This window comes from Homarus americanus, unplaced genomic scaffold (genome assembly GCF_018991925.1).
Source record: "Homarus americanus isolate GMGI-L3 unplaced genomic scaffold, GMGI_Hamer_2.0 scaffold32929, whole genome shotgun sequence".
NCBI lineage: Eukaryota > Metazoa > Arthropoda > Malacostraca > Decapoda > Nephropidae > Homarus > Homarus americanus.
This window is the reverse complement of record NW_024737097.1, coordinates 20,928,351-20,954,546: the sequence shown is the minus strand read 5'-3', so window position 1 is coordinate 20,954,546 and position 26,196 is coordinate 20,928,351. Positions and strand designations below refer to the sequence as shown.

At 40.2% G+C, this 26,196-nt stretch overlaps 1 protein-coding gene across 2 annotated transcripts in view; it reads left to right on the top strand.

Annotated features, from left to right (window-relative positions):
• The window catches only part of LOC121873312 (solute carrier family 35 member F6-like), a 62,890-nt gene continuing 36,694 nt past the window's right edge, over positions 1-26,196 (top strand). Inside the window, exons 1-2 of one of the 2 annotated variants that reach the window (XM_042376818.1) lie at positions 1-158; positions 16,316-16,416. In XM_042376818.1, the coding sequence (XP_042232752.1) occupies positions 82-158; positions 16,316-16,416 (178 nt within the window). In that variant the 5' untranslated portion in view covers positions 1-81. Of the gene's footprint in view, positions 159-9,490; positions 9,745-16,315; positions 16,417-26,196 lie in introns of those variants that run through there. The other variant, XM_042376819.1, reaches the window with a different exon arrangement.

Here is a 26,196-nt window from a genome sequence, read left to right as displayed (position 1 = left end):
TAAGCGACCAACACAACAGTCACAGCTGATCCTGAGTCAGTGCCCCAAGGACTGTCTGTCTCTTCCCTTCCTGCTGACACAATGGCGTGGACCACCAAACAGATGTTATTGGCCCTATTGATGGTCATAACGGGATCACTTAACACTCTCTCTACCAAGTAAGTACGCTTGAGTGAGTTGTAGTTCAAATATGAAATAAAAATTTTTCGCACTTGTTCACGTACCCAGAACCAGTGGTCATGTGATGAGAGTCACAGTGATACTCACCTCACAGGAATAGAGCCAGATAAATCATAGTACGAACATGTCTAAATGTAAACTTATCTTTAAATGTATAGTGCAGTATTCTGGCAATAGAGGTAACTTGGGTCAATTTGTAGTATCATACCGGTCTTTATTTCGATACTAAAATAGGTTTATCCTATGGTATTTGATGAGTTTCGAACGAATTGGATATTCATTTCCTCCGGAAATCACTAGTTTTTTTTTAAATACCCCCCCCCCTCCACCACCCAACAATCATAACGAAAAAAGTGGGAATTTTTCTCGAATAAATCACAAATAAAATACCAACCAACCAACAAAACCTAACCTAACCTAACCAGGGTTGCACCTCTTCTGTTTCTTACTGTTTGGCTGAAGAAAATTGGTGACACCGCCAAATATATTGTTCTTCACTCAGTGTACACTGATTATTACACTTTGGACAAACACTCCGTGTTTTCTATAAAAAAGAAAGAAATTGCCTCACTATTTTTCTGATGAAATTCGGCAATTGACGCAAAATAATCTCTATCACATTGTTGGCACAGCTCTTCCACCTGTTCAGCCATATCTGGTACCAAAAATTAAAATCTCCGCTCCTGACGCCACCCACGCATTGTTCATTGGCTAAGGCAAAAAACCTTTACCCAATAACAAGTCTTCTATCGTTATAGTCATTAAGAAACTCTTACGCCACCCCCAGCACATGCACTGTAGACGCTTAAGAAGCGAAGGAGCACTGCATGATGGAGTCAGACCTTTTCCGCGAGATGTAAACAAATCATGGCGACACTTGTGACTGACCAAATCTAATAATATTGAAAAATTAATGTCTCGCTTATCCTTAATTTCCGGTGGAAATATCATAGAAGAAAAATGTCTTCGAGTTGTCTAAACATTGCAAAGTACATATTAATAGCAGTGAAAAGAAGACCGGTTTAAAAGTATAAATTCACCGTAACTTGGATTCTGTATTTCACCTATTGCCCTTGGGTCTGCCTTTTGAAAATAACCCAACTAGTAATTAAAGTCAAATTATCGTTTCGGCCATCCACCTATTTGGAAGTTGAAATTAATCGTTCAAACTCATCAAAAGCCATCTGGAAAATAAAAAACCCAGCTTAACCTATCGCAACCTAACCTGCTGGATGACTGAAATGATAATAATACTGTAATTAAAAATATGATAATTTAATGATCATTTAGGAGACTTGAGTTTTGTAAATTCCAATGGCTAGAAATGTATGTATTAATTGAGTATAAAGCCTCGAAGGACATTACTGTATACTGTATTAGGTAAAGTGTGTACATTATACAGTACAGGTTTAGCTGTATATATTTTTTGTAGTTTCTTATTAATATATTTCTATTAAACCTCAAAATATTTACTGTGATAGTATGATGGATAGATGTACAGTAGTTTGTTTATGGTGCTGTGGCTGAGGTACTATAATGATTTGTGGAACTTTATATGAAGTGGCTGTTGGGGAGGAATTAAAGACCAGGGACAGTGCTGATGGGCTACCGTACCCATTTTCTCATGAAGCAAAGGAAACAGTGAAAGACTGTTAGTATCTGACGGTATTGTACTTGGTAATGAATTGCAAGAAAATTTTAATAAATACTTTTCCAGAGAGGCATTGTGATTAACAAGACCTTTGAATGAGCAGATCATCATCATGTAACAGTTACAATCTTACACACTGCACAAACAGGCAGGAGTACAAGATGAGATAACACAGATGTCATCATTGGAAGTACTGTAATAATAATACGAAATATATTTTACTTAAATGATGATTGTATCTCTGTTTGCTTGATTTTAGATATGCAGGAAAACCAGAGTTGATGTCATGCAAGGTTTCATGAATAATGGCAAAGGAGGATAGGTAAGGTTTGATTAGATTTGGCCAGGTGGGCTCAATGTATTATGATTAGTTTTGGGGACCATCTATTAAGCCTGTTAGGGAAGAATTAAGGTGTGTGCTTCAATCTCTGGCTAAAGCCAAGGTTTTAGAAAACACAGATAAAGTCTCAGTGGTTGGGTATCTGGTAGAATATAAGGAGTAATTCAGCTGGGATTTGAGTGAGTAAAATTCAGTCTCTACTGAGGGAGATTTCTGCTGTCCATTCTAGGAGTTTTATTTCTCATGTACAGTTTGAGAAAATACTTTGCTGCTCGGGCAGTGGAGTGAAATTTTTTATGTGAGTCGTGATTCGAAAAATAAAGTCTTTAAATACAAATTTAGAAATAGAATGGTCCATCTTTCTGGAGGTCATAGCCTTTCAGTGCTTGAACCAGGATTAAGTCTTTCCAAATCTTTGTGCAAATCTTCTTAAAACTCATGAATTTTAGCTCCAATATTTTAGAGTCCACACATTCTCTGTCATGTTCTTTGGCTTATTGATGCCATCGCCAGGTACTCAGAGGCCTTAGTTACAATCTTACTCCCTACATGACCACATCTCCCATGTCACCATGCATACCACATCACCACCTTACCACATCACTACTCCCTACACAAAATGGAAAAGACATAACCTATTGATGTTGTTTTATTTGAATGTAAAACATTTGATTTGTAAGGATTTCACTTTATTTTTATTACTTTTCCATTGTCATGCACATGTCATGCTTATTCATCACACTCATAACAAACATCAAACAATGTGATGATTTTACATCACTCTATATGGTTTCTTTCTGAAAGAAAAAATCCCTAGTACTGAATTTACGTGACACTGCTGCGTATAGTTCACGTGCGTACTCCTGCACTGAGCGCGTGTCCACCGCCATGTTGCGTCACGCCTGACGAATCAAATAACTCACCAGCAAATTTTCCACTTTTGCCAGCACCCTGTTCTGGCAATACTTGATCGTTGAAGCACCTGCAGACTTTGTGATTTTCATGTGCTCTTTGATCTTGGCTGCATCCTTCTTGATAGTGCGAATCGTAGATTCGTTGACGCCATGCTGGCGCGCGAGATCAACTTGCTGTGTTCCTTTCTCCAAATCTTGAATGATCTGGTATTTCACTTCGTAGCTTAGACCACGGCGTTTCTTCTTGGGCTTAGGGCGGCTGGGTCCAGGTAAGGAAAGGTCTCTCTCTGGTGGCGGTGGTGGTCCAGCGGAAGTCATTTCACAGAACAATGGATTCACGTATACACGGAGTGGCCTGGAGGGATGAAACTGCCGCGGCTAGGTGAAGCGTCGTCTTTCCTCCCTCCCTCCCTCCCTCCCTCCCCCGGGTGGACACGTCATAATACTTTAAGCCAATTACAGCTAGCAGCAGAGGGGGGTAGGGATGCATGGCCAATCACAGTCCGATACGGCATATGACGTCAGTGATAACGCAACAGAGACATGCACTGCGCAACCTTACAGCGCGGCTTGCCCAGGCGGAGGGAGGAGGCGGGTGGGGCGAATCTAAAAATAGCGTCTCGAGCCGGACACTCACCGCGTATACGTGGAAAAAACCCGCGTTAAGTGAAAGTTCAGCTCTGGCGAGTCACCGCGTATACAGTAAATCGCGCTAAGCGAAACCGTGTTAAGCGGGGTATATAGATAGATAGATAGATAGATAGATAGATAGATAGATAGATAGATAGATAGATAGATAGACATACATACATACATACAGTGATCCCTCGGTTAGCGAAATTTCGGTTAACGAATTACCTTCCATAAGAATCTTCAACTCGATTAACAAAAAAAATTTGGTTCACGAAATCCTTACAAAAACATGTCAACATGTTTTGGCCTGCTCACCAGCTGGAGTATTAGTCCGCCAATACAGTAATCGGTTTTAGGTCTTAAATTCGTTAACATTTGATTAAATATCAAGAAGGTTGTACCATTCAATAATTTTCCAATTCTTATATTAAATTTTTTAGTCATTTTAACAATTATTTAACATAATTGAAGTACAGGGAACTAGTTTTTAGCTCGCCAAACAGCCACTTGACTCACCCAGAATGGCTTCAGTTTGTGTCTCTGCTCAGTGGAGGTAGCATTTTGCTTGAGACTCTCTTGAACATAAACAATTTTTACATTTTTACAGTACAATTATTGGTCATTCTGAAATTTATTTTACATAATGACAATATATAATGCAGTGCAGTGTTGATTTAAAGAAAATAATCTTGAATTACCCCAAGTGAACTTAAAATTTTATGGGTGAAATGGCGGCATGAAGCATGGGGTGACTTCTCTTCCACTGCCTTCTCTTCTCCCTTCTCCTCCACCCCCACTTCTAATTCCCATCATCATCAACCAGGAGCCTTCTACATGCACACCTCAAATTAAGTGTACTTTACTGCATTTATTTTTAGTTTGTATGTAATTTTCGGTGAGCTGGAACCAATTACCCAAAATCCCATTGAAACAATGGTTTCGGTTAATGAACGACCTTCTCGAATGAATTATGTTCGTTAACCGAGGGACCACTGTACAGGGTATATACAGTATATATTTTTTTTTTGGAGGGAGGGGTCAAAAGGTCCAAGGGCAAGGACACACCTCTCATAAAATCAGTAGTTTTTACTGAGTTACACTGTTCATACTTGGCATATACTGTATGTACATCTTAACAGATTATAGAGCTGCTTTGGTTTCAGGGTAAAAATATTCATGAGCAAGGTCAAAAGTTATTAACAGGCGGCAGGATCTAGCTCTTCACTCAAGTTCCATGTAGTCTATTGTTGTCATCAGGAAGATGACATAGACGTAGAGTTAATGCTGTAAATACCAGATTACAGTAATGGTTGTTAACAAATTGGAAATAAATCCTAAAATAAAAATTATGGTGAGCAACAAGGAACTTAAACAAGTGGAAAAATTTTGTGTATATGGTAAGTAACATTAGTTGTGATGGTAGATGTATGGAAGAAATCAAAATGAGAATAGGACAAGCAAAAACAGCATTTAATAATCTAAAAGACCTAATGAAAAGGGACATTAACTTCAATATAAGAAAGAGGCTGCTGAAAGGCAGGGATTTATGTATGGGTCAGAAGTGTGGACATTTTCAACAAACACCAGAAAGAGGTTGGAGGGCTTTGAAATGTGGTGTTATAGGCGAATGCTAAGAATAAACTACACTGGCAGGAAAAAAAATGAATAATTACTAAGATAAGCAAAACTTCAAGAGAAATGAGGACTGCTGTATATGTGCTTGATTTTCTTATCACTTGTGGTATCTTATCTGTCATAAATGTTGAGTGTTATGTTAAGTAATCCTGAGATTTCTGATACGGTATCTCATGATTGGATTTTCAAGTTTATATTTTGCATCTTTTTTATTTTTTATTATTGAACAGTTACTACTGAATTTTGATTATGATTTGAGCTTGTGCAGTGTTAGCTGTCAATATGTCCTATATGAAATACGTATCATTGACATAAGGATTGTGCCCAGTAATAATAATTGTTACAAGAGCGATCACATACCTTCTAGAATTAATCATCTGCACTGAAGAATCAATGAACTGACCACAGCTTACCCCCAAGCAAAACTTTGCAGATGTTATCAATACCCAGCTGCCTCTTAATTCTGTACAGGGTTACCCATCTTTGAATGTTACATTACTCACCATTCTTATTTCAGTTCAGTCTAGTTTACATGTGTCATCCTCTTCAGCTGCCTATGTTTCATTGTCATACAGCAACACACTTCTTACATGGTTTACATACAACTTTACTTTCAAGTTAATAACGTCCTCTCATCACAAACAAAGGCAACAGCTCTCTAAACTTCCTCCAGCCACTTCTGACTCTTGCAGCTGAGCTGTCTTCAACACCACTACTCAGGTACCAGAACTCATCGACACAATCCAGGGATGTATCTCCAACATTACTATGGCCACATAATTGCCTGTTCTTCCAGAACATTTATAGTCAGCAACATCCTGCAGTCTGTCATCTGCACTTTTGCACCTCTTGCATACCCACCTTCCACACTTATTGCATATTATTAAATTACTGCCAACACCTTTCTTGCAGACAGCACATGACCAATTTCCACTTTCTGCCACAGGTCCTTCACCCATGCCACTAATCATTACTTTTGTTTTTGCCATGTTCATTCTCATTCCCTTTAACTCTATTCCATCCTTCCATTTCTTAAATTTTTCCTCTGTCTCTTCAATACTACAGTCATCAGTATACAACTCCCTGGCAGATTAGTACTAGAGTCCTATTTTAGTGCTGCTAGCACCATAATGAAGAGAAGGAGCTCAAGACAGACCTTGATGGACCCCCACTTTTACTACAGCTATTGTACCTTAAAATATGAAAATATAAAGAAGATACATTAAATACGTGTACTAAGACCTATAGATTGAACCTATGCATGTCCATCTTCCAGCCAATCAAGTGCCTTGCTGCAAACTTACCCTAGGACTAATATGTAAAGTTGGAGTGAACAGACTATGGCAAACCTAATACAGTACTACTGTACTAGTGCTAGGTTTTAGAGTAGTGTTATATTAATACTGTAGTAATATACCTTTTTGTGACATATTCCACACCTTAATAATCGGTCAGGCCTCTGACTAAACCTGTTATACTGAACATTGTTTTAATTTGTCTTTTTTTTGTAATGTTGTTTTAGGGTTTATTCCACACACTAAATTAACATTATTAAAATTAATTCTCTCGAATGTAATGAAGCAAATCATAGACATGTAAAGTTTGTCAGGAGTTGACAGATAAAATGGAGAAATAATTTGTCATCAATTGCCTGTTATGTTTTCAACAGGGTGCATAATGTAGGGAAAATTGGAAAAGAAATCATAGAATCCGCAAATATTACTACAGTACATTCTTTTATTCAAGCATTGTCATTGTGGTAACAAATATATCAATACAAACTTAACATTGATTTTGGTGATATAAGGATGCATTTACCCTTTAGATATGAAATGGATATCATTTCTGAAACAAAACACTATACAGTACATGTTCTGATAATTGATTTTAAGTTTACGGTATTTAATTTACACACATATTTACTGATGTCTTTATTAAGGTTATATTATCACATGAAAACCTTTTATGCTAATAATGTGATTATGGGACTTTGCTTTCAATATGAGGTCCAGCCTGAGTGTCAGCCACTTCACCAGTTCTCCTTAGGTAGATGTTAGGATGCCACCTCACTGATTCCCACACCTCCCAGGCCTTTCCCTCAATGGCACGCCACAACTAACTTCATCATCCACGTCCCACTCGCGACACATCATGGTCCATAAATTCTTGATGGAATTCATATCACATCCCTTGGACGGCCAGTTGAGGATTTCTATTTCCGGTTGCTGAGTGAACCAGTCCTTCTCCACATTGTTCATGTGGATGGGACTCCTGTACTTACTCGAGTGTAAAAGGGTGTGGATGAGGTAATGATACGGTTTGCGCTGATGGCATGTGGTATATGTTCTTTGTTGTGTAGTGTATATAATATTTTTGTCGATATATTCATTATCCTTATTACAGTGGTCCCTCGGTTAATGAAATTTTGGTTAACGATTTACTTTCCATAAAAATCTTCAATTCGGTTAACAAACAAAATTTGATTAACGAAATTCTTATGAAAACATGTCAACATGTTTTGGCTTGCTCATCAGCTGGTAGATTAGTCCGCCAATACAGTAATCTGTTCTAGGGCTTACATTCGTTTCCATTGGAGTAAATATCAAGAAGGTTGTGCTATTCAATATTTTTCCAAGTTATATATTAAAATTATTAGTCATTTTAACACTTTTTAACATAATTGCAGTACAGGGAACTAATTTTTGGTGCGCCCATCAGCCACTTCACTCACCCACCAAGGCGTCTGTTTGTGTCTCTGTTCAGTGGAGGAAACATCTTGCTTGTGGGTCTCTTGAACACAGAGTATTTTTACGTTTTTACAGTACAATTATTGGACATTCTGAAATTTATTTAACATATTGATAATATATAGTGCAGTGCAGTGTTGATTTAAAGAAAATAATCTTGAATTACACCTTGTGAACTTAAAATTTTATTGGTAAAATGACGACATCAAGCATGGGTCCCCTGAAAGGTGATTTCTCCTCCATCCCCACTTCCTTTTCTTCTCCCTTCTCCTCCACCCCCACTTCTAATTCCCATCATCATCATCATCAACCAGGAGCCTTCTACATGCACACCTCAAAGTAAGTGTACTTTACTGCATTTTTTTTTTACTTTGTATGTACTTTTCGGTGAGCTGGAACCAATTACCCAATATCCTATTGAAACAATGGATTCGGTTAACGAACGACCTTCTGGAACGAATCGTGTTCGTTAACCGAGGGACCACTGTATTGTAAACTCAGCTCCATCACAATCTTAATGTGATCAGTGGGTGGAGATTTCTTTGTCATTCTCCACCTCAAACAACCTTCCTCCCACTTCTCCTCTCCCTGCCTCCCTGATGGATATTCTGGTGTGACATCTGTTGGTTCAAAAAGGGACTTCCTTCTGCTGTTTCGTTGTTCAAACCTCAGATGTTTTGAACTCACATTGTGGCCGGGAGCGGGAGAGAGCTTTTGACTGCGACATTACATTGCATACAATAAAATCAATCAGGTTATTGATTTGTACAGTACAGTATTCTGATTGTTGCGCACAAAATAAACTTTAGAATGTACTGTATAGTAAATGGTCACAGTTACTCTATTTTAATCACTGAAATTTTATTGATTTAATAAACTTTATGATTTTCACCCTATTGAGTGTTGTTAAGTGGAGGGGGTGGCTTTCCTACCTCCCCTACCATAATTCTGTTTTAATTTAAAGAAACTTGGGGGTAAGGTGGGATTTTTACACCTGGAACACGTTTCTGTCCTAAATGCGTTGAGTATGATGGCTAAATATTTATTTATTCAGTAAAAATTATCGGACAAATTTACATTGGTTCATCATGTACTGTACAGTACATAAACAGTGAAGACGTAACAACAACGGTAAACAGTAAGCCCATTCAACCGAGTAACATCTTCATTATTTCAGGGTCTTCGAATATTCTGGATCATACAGTCCAATAATTAGTCCAGTAACGTGACATAGGACTGTACAGTATGTTTAGTGGGTGGCATGGTACCATAAGTGAAGTGGAGAGAAGGGCTGATAAACTCGAGAGTGAGTGGGTGAGTACCGGGTGGTGTGGGGGGAGATGAAGGTCATAACACAGTAATGGTGTATGAATTAAGTGATAACATTTCACTTCAGTTATAGACACCGTTGGGTCAACACCCGTGCTACTGGGGCTCAAGTTTGTGTATTGATGCAAAGTACAGTACAGTGCATAATTTTCTCCACTTATAAGAAAATTTTTTACTTTTATTACTGGGTATAGTGTGGGACATACTGTATTAACAATTACCACATTTTTGGAGAACAATGGCTTGGACAAAGAAACAAACACTCATTGCCCTGTTGATGGTCGTCACTGGCTCCATTAATACGCTGTCAACGAAGTAAGTATACTGTAATTTATTTATAGTCGAGTAACAACAGATTTCTCTCAATATGGTACTACAGTAAATATGTATTTACTGTGAAATAGTAATACTGTACATTACTGTATCTGAGATTTGTAAAAATCTTGTTAGTCATTCTGTGATTTATATGAATTTTATTAAATTTCAATGGTCTACAATACACTAAGTCCCCATTGGACGTTAATCCTTTAAACGCCAGACGAGCTTTGCCACAAACGAAAGAACATCTGGCAGTACCTTCATTTATCTACTGTCTGTAGGTATGTCGCAACTGCATAGGCCACTTGTGAGGCGTCACAGAAGTGATGAAGTTGCGATGAGGTGGCACAACCCAGGCCCCCGGGTCTGTAGCAGCGAAGAACTTTGAAGTTTCGCAGTAATTTCAAATCTTCAAGCCATCGCAACCACTTGTGAAGGTTTTGCTTGGCGATGTCTTCGTCTCAGTCCTTCTTTCGCCTGTATTCGTCTTGGAAAATGAGCTTGGCTTTGATGGTGAAAGGGCAGATGAATCCTAGAGGGTCGTACACCGAGCTTACCACTGCTGGTAAGCCCCTTTTTGTCGCTGGTCGGGTGGGAACCTGAACCTTTGCTGCAAGCTGGTCTCCATTTAGGTCCCACATGACTCCCAAGGCTCTCTCCGTGGGTAGGTCTTCACATCCCAGGTTCGCTTCCTTCACTCCAGTATGTTGACTTTCAAATGGTATCGTATTGAGGACCTCTTTGTCGTTGCTGATCCATTTTGTGAGTTTGAAACCTCCCAGGGATAGAAGATGTCGCAACTGCCGAGATATCATAATTGACTCTTTTGGTTCAGTTACTGACATGAGCAGGTGGTCTGAAGTCTTGGAAGGTCTGTTGCAGAGCATAGGCTGCACACAAGGGACTCCACACTTCTCCGAAGAGATGTAGTCATCCTACATGTCATTGGCGTTCGTGTCAAATCTTCACCTTCCCACCAAAGGAATCGTAAAGCGTCTCTGTGCTCTGGGTTTACCTTCACTTGATTGAACATTGCCTCGATGTCGGCCATCAGGGCGATCGGCTCTTGTCTAAACCGCATGAGCACTCCAATCAATTTGTTGTTGAGGTCTGGTCCTTGGAGCACTTGGTTGTTGAGTGAAGTCTTCGTGAAGACCGCTGCACAATCAAAGACTATCTGTACCTTGTCTGGTTTGTTGGGGTTCAGTACTGGGTGATGAGGCAAATACCAGCTACTTCCACCGGACTTTGATAATTTCCTTAGTGGCACCCTTTTGGCAAAGCCTTCGTTGAATAACTTTTCCATCTCCTCCTTGTATTGGAGTCTCAACCTTGTGTCCCTCGATAGGCGTTTCTTTAGTCCCAGTAGGCGACGCTTGGCGAGCTCTCTGTTGTCAGGTAGACAGGGCGATTGACGCCGGAATGGAATTGGGAATTGGTAGTGTCCCTCCACTCTCTGTCCAGTTGACGACCAAAGCTCGATGACCCGTTTATCCTCCACTGATGATGGGGAGCCATCTCCCATGGTCTGGTGTAACGCTTTGATCTCCCAGAAGCACCTCACCTGCTCTTCCAAAGGATTTTTTTTTTTTTTTTTTGTAGAAGCGGTCAGCATGGAACATTCCGTTTTAAACCTGTGAGTTAAATTGCTCATCAGGGGCCCATTAATCGTCCAACCCAATCTTGTCCTTATTGCAAAAGTTGCTCCATCCGGCCCCGTCCGACACTCGATGGGAGTCAGGGCATCTGGGCAATCTTGTCCAATCAGTAACTGTGCGACTCGTCTGTTTGGTGGAAGTTTTTTTTTTTTTTTACAGGGATTAGTCCACCTGGGCACAGGTCACTGACCCACATCAGGGCCTGGGGGGCGAAAATATAATAATAATAATATCTATTATTATTATTATTATTATTACAACAATTAATAGCAAATTAATACAAATACAAATAAAATATTAATAAAAAAAATAATAATAACCATAAATAAATACAAAAACGAAAAAATAAATCAAGAGTGAGAAACGATACACATTATGTATGTTGTGTTGTCCAATTAAGAGAAACAATTGAGACCAAGCAATTGTGTGTAAATGAGGCAGAAAGTCAGATCAGCAACCTGGGACTTGGTCACAATTTTCGTGATGCCATATGGCAGCAGGGTCTACCGTTAGACAATACATTATGCTTCCAATATCTTCCCAGGCGGTAGTACCTCCCTGATTGGTAGCTGCATGATTGGTAGCAAGTCCTCGAAGGTATCCCCATGCATCTATGTCTTGGGCTGTAGCTGTCGAGTTTTCTAAAGAAGGTGGCAGTCTGTCAAGTACTATTACCTTAGGAAGGGATATGGGGCACTTCGCTCTCTGGGTGTTAATGCCTCTTACTTCCAGATCTGCTTCTGTGGTGTTACATTGTTCCCCTTGGGTTAATGTGTTTATGAAGAGTGATGTTGGTTTCCCTCGCATTCTTAGTCTTTCGACCAGTCTTTTGGCACAGTAAGACCTGTCGCTGCCTGTGTCCAGTAGCGCCATGGTTCTCTCCGATCCTATGAACCCTTTTCCCATTACTTGCACTTCTAGTAGTGGGAGCGCGACCTTGTCTTGGCTTAGTCATTGATCTCGCCCTCTTACAGTAGTATTCACGTAATTCGCATATGCCTTCTCTCCTTGCCTGTCGTCGGCTTGGTCGAACCGCCTCAGCTGATTTCCTTGGTCATCTTCTCGGGGCTCTCTCTTTCTATCCTTTCTTCCTCCAGTTCCACCACTCTGCTCTCTATCTTCGAGGTCACAGTCCGGCGCTCTCTTGAATCCTCGGCCTTCCTTAACATCAGCATCTACCCTATTCGATTTTATGATCTGGCGGCTGCTCCCACCTGCCTTTCTTGGCGGCACGCCTGTCCTTTCCTTTGGCAGGTGGAGCCATCTTGAATGTGCCATACCACACCCGTCGATGTCGATCCATTCCCACTACCTCTGGTCCTCTTATTGAGAGTTACTTGCAGCTTCGGTTAGGTCTCAAAGTTTGTTCGATGAACCACTGCTCACCAACTGTATTTGCGTTCGGTGGTGTGGCTCGCTGCTTGTATTATGTTCGACAATAGTAGGTCACTGTTGGTTGCTTATGGTGTTACAAGTGACACTTCACTGCCGGTTATTTACGGTGTTACAAGTGAATCACTGCAGGTTGCTTATGGTTACAAGTGGATCACTGCAGGTTGTTTATGGTGGTACAAGTGGATCACTGCAGGTTGCTTACAGTGTTGCAAGTGGATCACTGCAGGTTGTCTATGGTGTCAAATTGGGGTGATATTAAGTCAATTTAATCACACTTACCCTGTAATTCGTCGAGTTGGTTATTTGTTTACCACAAACCCGATCAGCTGCTCGTTATGATCACTGGTGCACACACACACACACATATATAATCACTGGGAGGGTGGGCTTGCCTGTCCGGAATGAACAATAACAGCCCATCCACTCGGACCAAAACTTTACAACACTGTCCGAGTGTAGTGAATATTTGTTCACTGGGTGCGTGGGCTGGCTCGTCGCAAACAGACGCTCACAGCCCCTTACGCTTGAACCGAAACTTTATGACAACCCCTCATATATTTGAACACTTCACTCAAACACACGACACTCCGCTTCGCAGTCTCCCATTCTGACGTCCCACCCACTGTGGGTGGGTGACTGACTGACGGCCTACGTTGTCCCACGCTGAACCCCCGGCGTTGGCGGCGTGTCCCGTGGTCCTTTTGTCCTTTTGGTAGTTGAGAATTCCCTTCGACGCCATCCCGTACTTGTTTTGACTGTAAACGCCTTAGTAAGGACGTTCAGGAGACGGGCAAGTCGAAGGGAATGATTGAAACCCGCCTTTTGACGCATTCAATATTTATTGATGTGGTCAAAACCTTGCAGAGAACAAGGCATTCAACCGTATTACATGGTGATCTATCTGATACATAATTAGTTAGTCTCACACAATTTATCTTAATTATAATTGATTAATAATAATAATAATAATTAACGGTTTATTGAAAGAGCTTGGCAGCCAGAAGGCTGAAAATATACAGTTACATATTTGGGGAATGGGTTTCGAATTACAAATAATATACAAGTAACATAAGTGATACAAACAAGATAGAAAGATTTTGATGCTTACATTCATGCTCATTTGCACCTTGTGATTCTCTAAGCCTTTGACTAGTTCAAGTGTTCCTCTTTCATTCGGGATACAGTAAAGAGCAGTGGTCCCCAACCTGTAGTTCGTGGGTGCCGGTTTATTAGAAAAATTTGAATTATTTAGGATTCTTTGTAAGAGTGAAATTAATGAAAACATCTTGTTATGTGAGCTTTTTTTATAGAGGATTCGATGATACGAGGTTAAGGAATTTGCACCTTATATTCGCTTTACGTGCGATATTGTTCAATGATGCGAGAAGCGAGTACAGTGACCACTGGGGTTAGTTATACTACAGACTTTTTCCTGTGAAAAAGCCATAATTTTGAGCAACATATTACTGTACTCACTTTGTACTCAAATGTACTAGACTAAAGGACTAAATATTTTATCTCTTGTACAAACTATGTGATGTTTTGATGTTTATACTCAAATTATCTGCTGTCTTGCAAGAATTTCAGAAATGCAAGTTATATTCTGCTAAGTTAAGTCAGCAAAATTGTATAAGATAAAAACTTTAAGCCTAAAACTACCTTCATCCTGGCTGTAGTGCGTATTTATCTGTCATATAGAGGGAGTTTAAGTTTTTTGCTTATAAAATGTTACCGAATTGATTTGGCAGAATTTAACTTACATTGCTGGAATTCTTGTAAGAGAGTGATTAATTTGACTACAAACATCCCACAGTTCGCACTAGACAATTTTTTTTTTTTTAGTAATTGACTTAGTACATTTGAGTTTGCCCTTAGGACAATTATTTCTTCTACTTTTTTCACAGTATATATTTAGGATGGTGTGTGCATGTACTGTAAATAAGTAAAAATAAATGAAGAAACATAAGTATATCTACCAGAAAATACGAGTTGAAAACAACCATAACACCTCACAGCTTGGTGCTCAGGAATGCATCCCTATTTAACCCATGTATTATTCCCTCCGTTATACGAGTTTTCGCTATACGAGCAGAGTTCAAGGAACGTATCTACTCGTATCATCAAGATTTTACTGTACAACTTTATAATTTATGAGAAAGGGAGGGGGGGGACTGCATGTTTGTCCCGAGTCTGTCATGTACAGCGCGTGTGTATTTACCCCAGACCGGGCCCAGAGAGAGAGCCGACCTTCTCATTGGGGGTAAATACACACGTCCTGTCCAAGAGTAAATGTAAAAAATATGTAACTGGTAACAGTCAGACATGTAAAACTGCAAGCAACTGTACAGTATATATGAGATTTTTTTTCTTGAATGTAGATCCAAAGTTTTGGCTCCCTTGACTATAATTACAATGACAAATGTGGCCCAGAGCCAACAAAGGGTTGGGGACCACTGGTTTAGAGAAAGGAACAAGACCAATGTTGCAGCTATTTGGATTTTGTTCATTAATTTTGTCATGCTTGTGTAATGCTCCCATCCACACCTTTCTTCACCACAATTAGTGTCTTTCAGCATTTTCTTATGGTAATTATGCCAAAAAACAAATATTTGTTAATGCTATTGCAGTATATGACACATAGGTACAAATTAATTAATGTACAGCTGTAACTGTATTAGTGGTTGTCAACTGGTTTGTGCCTTGGACAGTCCCAGCACACCTAGCTGTGACTGGAAAGTGATGGTGGTCAAGTTCAGTGCTAGCCACACTGTTTCCAAAAGGCACTTTCCTCCAAACATGTTTGGCAAACAAGGTCTGGCCAGCAAAACAAAGAAACTTTTGCATCACACTGGGGTGTTTTGTTGGCACATCTGCCCAACGCAACAAAACAACAACAAAGCGTCTAGACGAGGTTTGCCATGGATCCTATCACTACAGTTGAGGCCTTGCAGGATTGTGTTATAGTTCTTCAATTGCTGAAGCAAGTGAGACGTCTGCAAAAGTTAAAGAAAAGACAGTGGGTGCGTCGTGAAGTTTCTTTAAAAGTGGCGGCGGCTGGCTGGCCAAAGAAGACCCTGAATAATGATTTAATACAATAATACTAAAGAAGTTTTAAAGGGACGAATAAATAGAAATATGTGACTATTTATGTGTTATGTTTTAAATTATTATTGTTTCATGAATTACTGTACGTATTTAAATTTTTACTTGAAATTATATGAAGCTCATTTGAGTACTAATCTGGCCAGCAAAAATCCCTGCCAAACCATTGTCCATTTATCGCAACAGCAGAAATCCTGCTGCTTGCTGGGCTGTCAGGCCAATGGCCAGCAAAATGGGCAACATGTTTAGAGGAAAGTGCCCAGTGTGTCGCCACCTTTATTTAAAAAAAAACTGCTTAGTCAGTGGTGTGGTTCTAACAGGCAATCAGGTACTGTATATTGGACCCACTTTCACTTTTCACTGTTGATTGGTCCCATATCAAACTCAGGGATAAATATATTCTTAATTTACAGATGGGCAGATCAAATGACAGCAGTGAATAGTGCAGGTGATGATGTCCCCTTTGTTCATCCATACTTCCAGACTGATGGCATGTTTATTGGAGAGATATCTTGTAAGTACCGTACTGTAAATATTCTTAAGGTTATCTTGGGGGAAGTTATTATTTTAACAGAGTTGCACTTGTTGAGCAATCTACATAATGTCAGTAAATATTTTTTTTAATAATAGTTTTATGTTTCTTAACTTAATGTATTTTAAGTAATTTTTGTTAGATTATGAATTTTGTCAACTTATTAAGGAAATTTAACTGTAATCCTTTGGTTTCTTGCCTTTCTCTGTGTGCCATTGTAAACTGTTGCCTATGTAATGTGTGCATATATATATTGTTACGAACCCCTTTTGCCATTTATCAGCTTCCACCGCTGGTTACCAGCAGCCAGGGCATATACCTGTATACGGAAGCTGTAGATACATGTATCACAAGTGTCGTTGAATTGCCACTGGCTGTCCCACCAGTCTCCGGTAATTTCCTGACAATCAGTATCAGTGTGTAGACAAAACAACAGGCAGGTAGATTTCCACTGGGTCACAAACACACTTATGAACTGATGTCTCCTTAATAATCACTAAGTCTTCACAAAACCGTTTACAGGGTATGTCCGCGGAACTGGACTTCTCACTTTGAATATATATAGTCAGCACACTACCAGTGAAACAGTTCCTTCGTCTTTCCACTTATATCGCTCACGACAATTCCACAATACTTGAACAACAATTATCTTTAGCTGTCACTAGGCTTATACTTCATATTCTGAGCAGAGGTTTCAGTCAACTACTTCACCGGACACCTTGCTGGCTGTTTAAATCCCTTTCTTCAGATGCCCAGAACATCCTAGTGCCATCCAGGCATTGCAGATAAGAATGAGATATGCCTGGAAAGTTCTAGAATGATCTAGGCGTACAATAAATCATAAAAAAATTCATGCAATACATTCTAGAATATTCTTACATAGGTAATACATCAATGTACAGTAAGTTCTCGTATAACATCGGCCTGCTTAACGTTTCGGTACTACGTCTCTAATCTTTAGATACCCAAAAAAAATTAACATCCCGACGATTCAGTTAGATGTTTATAAGAACTTAGGCTATGATACAGTGAGATTTTAAACATTGTTTTGTAAGTACGGTATGCATATAGCATGTGTTCTGACTTATATACAAATCCGACTGAAGAATGTTCTCAGGAACGGAACCCGTTCATAACCCGGGGACCCCCTGTACAGTGAATGGCGAGGGAAAGGTTCCAAGAAATGGCGCGAATGGACTAGTTGACAGTCAGAATTTTTGCGTTAGATGGCAGATCAAAGGGTAAAGAAAATGCTTAAATTCATGATGGTAATGATATTTTAACATAAATTGGGCCCAAAAGTGTAAAAAAATAAGGGTTAAAGTTGCTAAAAAGCACGTGATTGCGAAAAGCTCTGTGATTGGTTGTGACGCCACTAACTAGTGCGAGCCGCCCAGCCAGTTGTGGTGTATGTGTTGTTACCAGCAGAAATACAGGACTTATGGCCATATACAATGTTGATGCTATCGCCGCTGGCTTCAACTACAATGCTGGCGTTGCCTTACCCGAACAAACATTAAATCTCTCGGCTTGCGACCACGTTCCCCCCCGCGCGCGCAACCTCGCCAGATGTGGCGGCTGGGGGAGGGGGGGGTGGTTACAGACAAGAGGCCCTGATTCTGCTGAATGTATGGTTTAGAGGGTGGCGTGGCCTCCTGGCCTCCATGATTCAGATCGCCCTCTCAAGTGATGCTGTGAGGACCAGCCCTCTGCTAGCAGTGGTGAACACCGACTCCCAATCCTGGCCGAGTTTTGTGCTGGAACAATTTACACAGTACTATTGTCCCTTGGAACACCAATCTGGTTTGCATCGACCCTCACTTGTAAGTACAGCCAAAGTGATGACATACCCCTCAGTACTGAAATATTGTGGACTAATTATGCCTACTCGTTTCTGCCTTATCTGGAGCAATAAGACAACACGGAATAAAGTGTAACTAAGATTAATAGAGAGTTATGAACTTTGTATCATGTCACTATGCTTAATAATCAATTGTAATTGAGATGAAATCGTGTGAGACTAACTAATTATGTATCAGATAGTTCACCATGTAATACTAATGAACGCCTTGTTCTCTGCAGGTTTTGACCACATCAATAAATATTGAATGCGTCTAAAGGCGGATTTCAATCATTCCCTTTGATTTGCCCGTCACCTGAACATCCCTAACCAAGGAGTTTACAGTTGAAGTACACAGGCATACCTTATTTTCAGGTTAAAATAAATTACTGCTCAAGTATCATCTTGTGTATTTACTTGCTGGTGCCAAAATGATGCAAAAGACAAATAACTCCAACATGGTGTTTTCATCACTGTTCTCTATTTCATGTTTTATGCCGGGGCACTCCTGCTTAACACAATTGCTCAAGGTATTGGATATTTGGACCCATATTCTGGAACAGGGTGGTAATATCGACAATATACAACTAGACCCCGACTTACGACGGGGTTAGGGACCCAAATCCAGGTCGTAAGTCCGACACAGATAAAAATTTTTTTTTTTTTTTTTTTTTTTTTTTTTTTAAATAAAAAATCTACAACGAAATACAGTACAGTAAAAGTAATAGATAATGATGAATGGATACAGTACAGTGAAAGTAATAAATAATAAGGAATGGATACAGTGTGACTGAGCACTTACCTTTAATGTAGTCAGCTGAATGCACATGGGGCCCCCATAATTTTCAAATTATACATGGAGACTACATTAACTGGAAACGTTTCGGTATAGAAAATGCGTGTCATTTGGAAAGAAAAAAAAATGGTCACAATTGCGGCGGTCGTAAGTCCCGACGGTCGTAAGTCCAAGCAGTCGTAAGTCGGGGTCTAGCTGTATACTTAGATTTTGCCAAGTCTTTCAACATTGTACCCCACGAAAGGCTGAAAATCAAACTGGAAGGGTACGGAATTCGGGGAAATGTCTTAGCGTGGATAGAAGACTTTCTACATGACCACAAGCAGTGTGTGGTGATTAATGGCACGAAATCATCTTCCGTACCTGTCACAAGCGAGGTACCACAGGGCAGTGTATTGGGCCCGCTGTTTTTTGTTTGTTTCATAAATGACATGCCTGACGTACACTCCTCCATACAAATGTTTGTCGATGACGCCAAGGTATTTCGGGAAATCAAGAACCATGCGGACTGTGAAGAGCTGCAGAAGGATCTCTGTGAGCTCCAAGATTGGTCGAAGAAATGGCTGCCGAGATTCAATGTCACGAAGTGTAAGAGGATGCACCTGGGGCATACCAACGGTAAGGAGGCGTATCATATGTCCCAACGGGATGAAGAAACTGCACTATTTGAGACTGAATTTGAGAAGGACCTAGGTGTGTGTTGACAATGAGCTGAAGTTCTTGGGCCATTGCGAGAAGAAGGTAAATCAGGCAAATAAATTATTGGGTCTTATAAGAAGGTCGTTCAGATATCTAGACGGTCCGTCCCTCGTAACGATCTTCACGAGTGAAGTGCTTCCCCATCTGGAGTACTGTCACCTCGCCTGGTCCACGAGATATGCTAGGGACTGTCAGTTGGTTGAAAATGTTCAAAGGAGGGCCACCAGACTGGTACCTGCACTTTGGCACCTCAACTACCCTGAGAGATTGGAGTGCCTGAACTTGCCTAGCTTATACTACAGACAGGCAAGGGGCGACCTAATTGAGGTGTATAAGCATCTCAATGGGCACTACTCAGTCGAGTGTCCTTACTTGGAGCTGGCGGACGCTTGCCCCACAAGGGGTCACAGCTCAAGATTGAAGAAGCTGCAGGTCTAGAAAACTGTGAGGGCAAACTTTTTCGTTGTGAGAGTTGTGAACTCTTGGAACAATCTGCCAAAAAGTGTTGTAACGGCACCAAGTGTGAGCTCTTTCAAGACCAGACTTGACCAACACTGGAGCAAGTTCAGGTACATTCAGGAGCCTGTGCATACCCAGTAGTACTTGTCATCAGTGCGTAACAGAGACGTGACCGATCGCCCAAGCGGCTAACGAGCCGATCAGTGGTGAAGAGGATAAAAGTAAGTAAAAGTAAAACATTTTTCGATCGCATAAGAAAATACAGGTCATAAGTTGGGTTAGGGTATGATAAATTATAAGGTTAGTTTAACATGCATCGGTAAGGGGGGTTGTAACTCAAAACTAGTGATTTCCGATAGAAATAAAGATCTAAATCGTTCATAATACATTGCAAGCCATCAGGGAAAAAAACATAGTCTGCATGTCTAAGAACACGGATGACCAAAACTTAAAATTTACCCAATATAGCCTTTCTTGACTCTATGCATCCAAATACTTATGGTAGTTAAAGTAAAATTTTACCCATTAATTAATATAAATGATGATATATCCCAGTGGTTCATTAGTGAATCATCAAAACAATAACAGCACTATGTTGTCATGTTTACCTTGAATCAGGCATTCTCAAAACAAAGTCCAGACTATGTCATTACTTCTCAATTGACTTGTATCTCCATCCATGCATCGTCTGCAGGGTAGGTGGTGACTTCATTGCAAATGGCGGCCCTGTTTCTAGAGAAATAAACTTATCTTGACTATTATAGCAGGACTTTCAACTTTTATTGCAAATTAAATATACCGTATCAGTCTACAAATGTGGCAGAGTGTATTTCTTGTGTTTACTCAGAACCGTCAACTCTTCCATTGGCAAAACAGCAAATATCAACTTATATAATACTTAAGTGCAGTAATATATACCTATACTGTGTATGAGAAACTTAAGTTACCAATACTTACATTCGTATGTGGAAGTTTGGAGCTTGATGAAGTGATACATTGTACATGGGGAGACATCTGGTTACTGAAGCATAGGGAGATCATCAGGATCACTGTTGGAAGAGGGTGATGCAGTGGGGGTTGGTGTAAACGTGGGTGGTGGAGAGGCACGCTACCGGGAGGTGGAGGGTGGAGCGGCATCGGTAGCAGCTGGTTCTTTCTTGGAAAACATCGTGATTGGTAGTTTTTTATTCTTTGCTTTGAGGTTTTTAAACATTTCTTGGTAGGGAAACAATACCTGGTTGATTCCTTGGACAATCTTAAGGCTCCGTTCCATGGAAGGGTCGTGGTCAACAATGAAATCAGTTCACCAAAATTGTTCAAGCCCCAACCTTGTTGCAATTCCATAATTTATTCTTTTTCATCTTCTTCAGTTCTTTTTACCAACTATTTCAAATCCTCTTCTGTCAGTTCCTCTCCATGCCCATCAATCAGCTCTTCCACATCTTCAGCAACCGTGTCCACCAACCCCTCGCCACCCAATTGACGTGTAACACTAACAATGTCATTCACATCCTTTACTATGGACGGAAATCCCTGTAAGTTATTCACACACTCAGGCCATAAGGTTTGCCAACAAGCATTCACTGTCTCTGGTTTGAGTTCATTGAATGAATCACTGATGTTGGTAGTGCACTCTGCAATGCTGTGCTGCTTCCATCATATGCAATCATCAAGGTCAGGGCCTGCATCCATACCTTGAAGGTGTGTACATATATTACACCCTGATTGAGAGGCTGAATAAGAGCAGTGGTGTTAGGGGGTAGGAGCACCACCTCTACTCCTGGATGGCTACACTGCAAACTTTCTGGGTGGCTTGGTGCGTTGTTTATCAATACAGTAATAACACCTTGAATTCCATCTTGGATGCAAGGTATTTTTCCACTTCCGGGACTAAGCATTTATGGAACCATTCCTGGAATGCTTGCACAGTTGCCCATGACTTTTTGTTGGACTACCAAAACACTGGCAAAAGGTTCTTGTTTTTTCCCTTTAAAGCCCTAGAGTTTGCTGAGTGGTAAAGCAAGCCAAGTTTGATCATGTGGCCAGCTGCACTGCCACAGGAGATTAGTGTCACTCTGTCCTTGGCTGCCTTGAACCCAGGGGCACACCTCTCCTGCTTGTTTATGTACATTCTACCAGGCATTTTCTTCCAATATTAAACACTTGCTCTGGTCTATAGCCTTTCTCTTATATTATTTTCTTTAACTTGGCGGGAAATGCATCTGCGGCTGTGTGGTCAGCTGATGCGGCCTCCCCAGTCAGCTTCACATTATGGAGAGAGAATCTTTTCTTAAAATTCTTGAACCAACCTTTACTGGCACTAAAAGTTGGTTCAGTAGCCACACTAGCCCCTTCACCACCTGTTGACTCATAAAAATAAGCATAAAAGACTTTTAGCCTTTTCACATTTCACTTTGCTGTCGACTGGAACATTTTTTTGAAGTGCTGGTCCTCAATCCAAATGGTCGGTGCTTTCTCTGTTTTCTTTATGTTCTAGTCACAAACAACCTTCGCCGCTTTAACACTTGCAGGAGCACTTGCTTGAACAGTATCACGAAATTGCATGTTTATTCTTTCTTATGTACCACACTGTGGATTCGTTCGCTCCAAAAAACCGACCAATCGCGGCAGCTCTTATCCCCTCCTTTAACTTGTCTAATGATTCAACTTTCTTTGTCAGGGTCATCACTTACTTTTGTCTTTTACATTTTACTCCACTAGCATCACTAGCACTGACACTAGGCAGTCTCTTAGGGTCCATTTTGACAAAGAAACACAAAAGTTTTGAAAGTGCAACACGAGATGCTAGGTCACAGGTATTGGGTGAGCGTGAATAGAGGGAGATGAGACGCCGCGGGCGTGTGGGGTGACTCCTTGCGCTGCGGGAAAAGGCTTGCAAGCTAGCCACCAGACCCACCAGCTGCTTACCGCGAATCTTTGAAATCGCAAACCCGCAAATGACAAGGATCTACTGTAAATGAAAGTAAAAAAATAAGTCATCAGGTAAATAAAATACTGCGAATGTTCGTAAGTCGGATGATCGTAACCTGGGGACTGCCTGTACAGGGTATATTGTACTGTATATTCCGGAAGTGTGAAAATCCCGTTATGTATATACAGTACTGTACTGTACATAGTAGAGTGGACAGCGTATGTCACTAGTAGGGGAGTGTGTAGAGGTCCTTCGCATTTTTTTTCTTTTGAGTTTTCACAGGTGTAGAATACAGTGGTCCCTCGGTTAACGAGCACAATTCGTTCCAGAAGGTTGCTCGTTACCCGAAACCATTGTTTCAATGGGTTTTAGGGTAATTGGTTCCAGCTCATCGAACATTGCTTAAAATCAACAAAAAAGGTAATAAAGTACACTTACTTTGAGGTGTGTATGTAGAAGGCTCCTGGATGATGATGATGGGAATTAGGATGGGGGTGGAGGAGAAGGGAGAAGAGAAGGCATTGGGGTGGAAGAGAAGTCACCCCATGGTGCCATTTCACCCATAAAATTTTAGTTCTCTTGGTGTAATTCAAGATTATTTTCTTTAAATCGAACTCATCAAACTATGTATTAAGGATTGTAAATTTGAATTCAATGGAGAATATTATGCTAAAAAATTTGGCATGGTAATGGGTAATCCACTCTCACCTGTATTAAGCAACCTATATATGGAATTCTTTGAAAAGAAACTATTAAGTAATATCTTACCACCTTCAGCAGTCTGGTTTAGATATGTAGATGATGTATTATGTCTCTGGCCTAGTAATGAGGACTGAAAAGCGTTCCTGCCACAACTTAATAACTTAGCCCCCTCGATCAAATTCACTGTGGAAATAGAGCATGACTGTGAATTGCCTTTCGTAGACTGTCTGATCCACAGAATAGGTAACACCTTTAAGTTCAGTATTTATAGAAAACCTACTAATGTGTGTTCATACATTCATTATTATTCTGCCCACCATAATAGAGTCAAACAGTCAGTATTTTCAACAATGTTTTTACGTGCTTTGAGAATTTGCAGCCCGGAATTCAATGATGAGGAATATAAATATATCTATAATATTGGCTCAAACCTTAAATACCCTAGATCTTTCATAGACAAATGCCTGAACATTACTTAGAAATCTTTTTATAGAACTGATCCCAAGCCCACCCATGACCATGAGAATCTCCTAGTATTATCATTTCACAAAAATTTCTCTCAAATTCCTTTACAACTAAAAACCTGGAATGTCAATGTGGCATTTAAAAACTCATGCACTGTTAAACAGATGTGAATCAAGAACTCCCCCAATAATACAAATAGCTGCATTTATTAAGTCCTTTGCAAGGAATGTAGTAGGTTTTACTTAGGCCAAACAGGTAAAGATCTTGTAACTAGACTTAAACAACATAAATACAGTGTTAGGACAGGCCAGGAATCCAATGCTCTGTTCGTTCATTTGAGGAATAATAAACATTGCATTGACTGGGATAATGCCTCCTCAATATTACCTTGTAATTCAATTGACAGTAGGAACATTATAGAATCTAATCTCATTAAACATACCGAATCTGTAAACATGAATTTGAGTAACGGTATGTACAAATTGGACAATTTTGTAATTAAGAAGATTTGTAACCAGGTGAGAAGGTTGGGTCAGTTTTCCCTCTGACCTGACTACCGACGACTGCGGTGCTTTTGTAAAGATTAGTAGGGTCATTACCTATACTTGACCTCTGTGGACTTGTTCTCACCCTCCTCTGTATATATATAACTTGTTCTGCACTTCTATTTTAGTATGTACTCACCCCTGAAGATGTGAATTACTGTACACGAAAGCGCTTGGGAACTTCGTGTTTTCTTTTTCCTTGTGGTTATCAGCATATACCTGGATCATGCGCACCTACAGTGATTTATATGTAGAAGTCCGTGTGCTTTATTGGGCTAATGATATATATATATATATATATATATATATAAATTTTTTTTATACAGGGAAGGGCCCACCTGGGCACATCTCATCGACCCACAATGTGGCCTGAGGGGGCAAAAAAAAAAAAGAGTAAAAGGAAATTAAACACAGAAGAGAAAAAATATATATAAATCTACACCACGAAGATGCCGGAAAACCAGCTTCTTGAAGTGAGCATTCCACAGTTTGGCTGTGTGAGGAAAGAAGGATGTACTATAACGGGTTATTCTAGTGTGCCCAACATCCACAGAGAAACAGTGGGCACCGCGGGCAACACGAGTGTTACGAGCCCACGGCCTCGCCGGCGGTATACAGGATGCCAAATCCACCGAACATTTCCCGTTAAAGTACCTGTAAAAGAGAGAGAGTGAAGCAACATTGCGGCAAAGAGAAAGGGAAGAGAGATTAATTATCGACTAAAGGAGGAGAGTTAATAAGATGAAATGTCTTTTATTCCACCCTATCTAACAGCTGGACAGAAGAAGAACCACACCAGATATGAAAGCAGTACTCCAAGTTAGGAGAATGAATCCCTTATAAACTTGAAGCAACTGCTCAGGAGTGAAGTAGCTACAGCATCTGTACAGCATTCCTAGCTTTCAGGAGGCAGCTTTAGCAATGGTGTGGCTTCCATGACATATTAGAGGAAATGGTGAGGCCTAGCATATCTATTTTAGATTTTGGCAAAATGATTGCATCCTCAAATGTAATTAGTGGGAGATCTTCTATTTTGGGATGTGTAATTCGTAAATACTGTGCTTTATTACTATTGAATTTAATCAAATTTCTACCTCCACATTCGTACGTGCTGTACAGGGGCCTCAGACCAGGGCCGGATTCAGGAGTGGGCAAAGTGGGCAGCTGCCCAGGGGCCTCCTCATATCACAATATTTTATTTATTTGTTTATTCATTTGGATTATTTTTATTTTCATTCTTTAAAATTCATGTTTATCTATCTCCATGTTCTAATTTCCTCAATATAACTGCATATGGCTTCAAAATTCTCCAAAGAAGTGTTCA